General features: G+C 42.7%; 1 protein-coding gene across 3 annotated transcripts; it reads left to right on the top strand.

Moving 5' to 3' along the window:
- The first annotated feature begins 457 nt into the window (after positions 1-457).
- On the top strand, positions 458-3,572 carry LOC112278162 (uncharacterized). Of its 3 annotated transcripts, none has more exons than XM_024511330.3 (3): positions 458-599; positions 1,054-2,809; positions 3,253-3,572. In XM_024511330.3, the coding sequence occupies exons 1-2, from the start codon at positions 558-560 to the stop codon at positions 1,696-1,698; spliced, it is 687 nt and encodes a 228-aa protein (XP_024367098.1). In that variant the 5' UTR covers positions 458-557; the 3' UTR covers positions 1,699-2,809; positions 3,253-3,572. The 3 variants fall into 3 exon arrangements, with proteins under 3 accessions (XP_024367098.1, XP_024367097.1, XP_024367099.1); XM_024511329.3 differs by having other exon boundaries at positions 464-599; positions 1,049-2,809; XM_024511331.3 differs by lacking the exon at positions 458-599 and adding an exon at positions 752-848 and having other exon boundaries at positions 1,049-2,809.
- Positions 3,573-4,366: the final 794 nt, after the last annotated feature.

The following is a 4,366-nucleotide window of genomic DNA, read 5'->3' as shown; positions in this document are numbered from 1 at the left end:
GATATTGCAAGTAATGGCATTAAACAAACTGTAAAGAGTACCACAATAAAAACGCCAAGAGAATTCAATCAAAATATTTATACCGCAAGTGCTATGTAATTCACTGACATAGGCTCTTTCGAATGATAATCTCAAAACATTCATCCACGGATAACGAATGAAATACCTGTTGGCGGGAGTGTACTACCCAGCCACGTGTGACCATGACTGTCAGCCAAGTGGCAGCCGGCTGGTCCACGTGGACATAGTGCCAGTTCAGCATCCCCCCCCTCCGCCGAAGCCCGCCTGGGTCGAATTCATTCAGTTTTTGTGTTTCAGACACGGATTTTTTTAGCTCAGATCACGACAAATTCTCGAGCGTGAGTTTCGGCGCGGGTTTCATTCTCGAAATCGCGCAGTTTCCATCAGGAATTCTGTGTTCGTGGGTTCGAAAATTCGACGTATAGGGGAGTAGGGAGGGATTGCGATCACGATGATAGCTCTGGCGGTGCTCCTAGCATCGCAGGGCTCAGCAATTGTGCTCTCTCCGGAGCCTTTAATGATGAAGTTGCGTGGGGATGGGGATGCGAAGATCAGTTCGACGAAGTCCATTGATTCTGGTACACCACTTGAGGCGCCAGCCTGTTGTGTTACATGAATTTTGCCAGTTTGCGATTTGGTCTCAGAATTAGGTTGTTCAGATTCTCTGTTTTTAAGATTGGGATTTGCGGGCTCAAATCCCCGGAAAGTTTCGCCCTTCTTCGATGGTAATGACCAACAGGTACCGTGAAGTGAGATTCGAAACCTCTTGTGCCCTTGGAAAGTAAGTTCTTTTCACAACATTCGCATGGTTCATTCAGGACCACTAGGTGGGATTTTTCACTAGTTTTTCTTGAGTACCATGACTTTCCAGCTTCATTTTAGCCCATCCCTAGGTTATGAGCTCGTCTCTTGTTAAATTGACATTTGGTTCTTGCAGCTTAGTATTCATAACTACGGTTTTAATTTGAGGGGACGGTGTTACTAGATTGCAAGTTCGTTGTAAGTGATGTGTTCACTTTCTGTGCAGCGAAGTACTCGGGCGATAAAACTTATCAAGCCGATCTTGCAGCTGGGACAGTGGAGGAATGGGCAGCAGATGGCGCTCACACCTTATACAACAAAGTGGGGTCTGCAAAAGATGCATCGTATAACGCTGCCAGACACGCCCACGACACTACAGCAGATACTCTCCAGTCAGCTAAAGACGATACGAGTGATGCAGCTGAGCATGCGAAGGATAAATCGTACGATGTCAAGGAAATAGAGCACGATAGTGTTGCATCAGCGAAACATTTAAATGACAAGATTAGTGACGATGCTGGAAGTGCTGGTGACACCATGGTTGAGAATGTGCAGTTGGGTGTGGACAAGTCCAAGGGGTCAGCCATTGAAGCAGCGAAGAAGATGATTCATTCTGATGGAAGAGCTGCAGGTGCCAACAGTGGAGACTCTGCGAAGGAAACAGTGCGAGACAGGACGAGGTGGCTTAACCATGAGGGAAGAGATCCGACCGGGGAGAATTATGATTCCGCATGGGACATGGTGGGAGGATATTATGACGAGGCAGGGCGGCGCTATGTGAGCGCGAGGGATTATTACAAATTTACTCAGCGATTATTATCACACTGGAACGAATGGCAGGCGACATTTCAGAAACGATCCTTCTCGGTTTTCTGATGCGCCTGAAGACGAAACTGACCGCTACGATGCCATGAAGGACAGGTCGTGGAGTGCACACAGGAGTGCCAGAGGAAGAGCAGGAGATTACTACGAGGATTCGAGAGGGAGCAACGGAGGGTACATCTCTGACCGACATCATGAGGATCCCAGACAGTACAGAGATTACTACGAAGCTTTACATCAGAGAAGCGGCGATAAGGCCACAAGAGAGGATGACTACGAGGGTGCGAACTTCAAGCCCGGCGATGATTTCAGCGCACTTGTATAAGCCATGGGCTGGCGCCGTGTGGGTGCACTGCCCCCAGGTCAAGCCTTTGTGTCAACTCCCAAGGAGGTAGTGATTGGCAATGTGAAGTACGTTTGGCAAGGAAAAGGCCAGCCCCCACTTGATCGAGCCGACGAGCTACACGACACAGTGTTAAACCACCCAACAAAAGCTGCAATGGGCGTCGCACCTACAGCGGAGGAGATATCGGGCCTTGTGAAGGATCATGCAAAAGAGGGCACCGACACCACGAGAGACAGCGGCAGATTGCACCCTAAGGATGATGACGACCCAAACGACGAAGAGGAGCAGCAGCAGTAGGCACCCGACTCAATCCTCATCCGAGGGGCACGAAACCTGAAAGAAGAAGGGGTGCGGAGCGCCTACGTGGCATACGAGGCCCAGCGATCCGTAGCGGGGGGGTATGCCGACGAGGCGCGAGAAGAGCTGGCCAGTTTCGTTCCTGGGTTAGGGGAGAGAACCGTGGCGACTGATCAGATGGGCGCGCCGCTGCTGCTGCTGCGGATGGCGGCGGCGACGCGCGCGCTGCACCTCTTCACGTTCGCGGCGGCGTATGGATCCGCGGTGTGGGTGACGTGTGTGTGGCGCATGCTGTTGTCGAAGCTCATCCCGCGACAGCAGTTCGGGGATGTGGAGAGGCGCGTGATGCTGGGGTACGTGAGGATATCGGCGGCGGGGCATGCGGTGATGCTGCTGCTGGAATGCGTGTGGCATCGGTGGGGTTCGGCCGACAGCTCGCAGCGAGAGTAGCTGGTCATCTTCGGCGCCATGATCGCCGCAGATTTGCTTAATGCTGGTGTTCTGGAGCCCCGCCTTTTAAAGGTGAACGTAAAAGAATTCACTTCCCTTCTTTTTCGTTTCGGCCACGTCTCTTTCTCTTTCTCTTCTGTCTTTCTTCTGCTCTTCCTCTTTGTGGTCTTTCTGACTTTCTCCTTCTCTTTTCCTTTTCTTTCCTCTTTATCTTTTCTTTCCTCTTTCTTCTTCTTCTTCTTCTTCCCCTCCCCTCTTTCTTTCTTTTCTTCTTTTCTTCTTTTTCTTTTTGTATGTATTTTATGTGGGTTGTCTTGATAGCTACGGAAAGTGGTGAATTCAGTTGATGGTCATGTTCTAAAATTTTCTTAATTATGTGGATGGTAACAAGTTAATAAAAAATTTAGTCAAATGGTAATTTACTTAAGTTTGTTTAAAAAAGTAAAAGTAACAAGCTATGAAAATTGTTCTAGATTGGAATGTGAATCATGATTTGGTTTGGTGTGGTTGTGCAGGTTTTGTATAAGAGACTGAATTTTGAGAAGGATGAAGGAAGGGGTTTGGAGAGTAATTCCATTTACTTAATGAATAGGAAGAAAATAATAGGTGTTGAATTAAACAAACTTGATCAAGAGTTTAAAACATTACATGACTATTCATTGATACTTAATCTAACCAATTTGGTGGGATTAACATGCCATTTGTGGTACTTGGCAAATCGGCTTTCAATGTAGATAATTATTTTAGTATACATTAGTTTGATGAGCATTATGTAATTAATTTCTCTTGTACATAATCAATATCAAATAAAGAAATCCATTTTTCATGTGGAAAATGTATTTTATTGTGAATGCTGCAATTAGTTGTGGTTGTATGATCAATTAATGTTGTATTATAGAACTAGGCTTAAGTAATTAATATTTTTCCAATAAGATCATATAAATATATATAAATATAAATATATATATATATATATATTTTATTGTTGTTATTTTGGAAGATAAAACTTTAATTTAATATTCTGATGCTTCCATTTCTATTTATGATTCCAGAAACAATTGAACACAATACTCACTAAATTTTTGTTTTGTATTACATAGTATCATTGAAATAAATTCCACAGTTAACATAATACACATCTGCATGTATTTCCTAATCAAAAAATCAAGTATGTCTACAAATATTCGTTATGTTAGTATAATAACGATTTTTTTAGCAAACACTATACTTTACTACAAATTATGGGGTTCAATGTTAATAAACTGTAATGATCCCAGTGAATAGTAATTAATCTTCATGGTTTCAATCCAGTAAGAGTTCAAAAAAAAAAATAGTATAAAAACTTCATGACTAAAATGCAAAATTTTGATACTTGGAAACTTCTTCAAAAATATTCAGCTTGTAACACTTGAAACCACAAATGCTATGCTCTGCAATCAAAAGTACAAACAAAGAAAAGATTAAGGTTGCTAGGATTGATGTGTGTGTGTATATATATATATATATATATATAATATTATATATACATTATATTAAAAAATATTATAATTAAGAAAATAATATTGGCTTTAATTATTTCAATAAATTATATATATATATATTAATTTAAAATTATAAATAGAATATATA

The sequence above is a fragment of the Physcomitrium patens genome, chromosome 26, assembly GCF_059467195.1.
Source record: "Physcomitrium patens ecotype Gransden chromosome 26, ASM5946719v1, whole genome shotgun sequence".
NCBI classification, from domain to species: Eukaryota; Viridiplantae; Streptophyta; class Bryopsida; order Funariales; family Funariaceae; genus Physcomitrium; species Physcomitrium patens.
This window is presented reverse-complemented; position numbering and strand designations above follow the sequence as displayed.

Bases quoted from the DNA above. Each gene is read 5' to 3' on its own strand.
- LOC112278162 (XM_024511329.3), top strand. From the start codon at position 473: ATGATAGCTCTGGCGGTGCTCCTAGCATCGCAGGGCTCAGCAATTGTG. The intron at 600-1,048 runs GTACACCACTTG...CTTTCTGTGCAG, and splicing joins GACGAAGTCCATTGATTCTG to CGAAGTACTCGGGCGATAAA.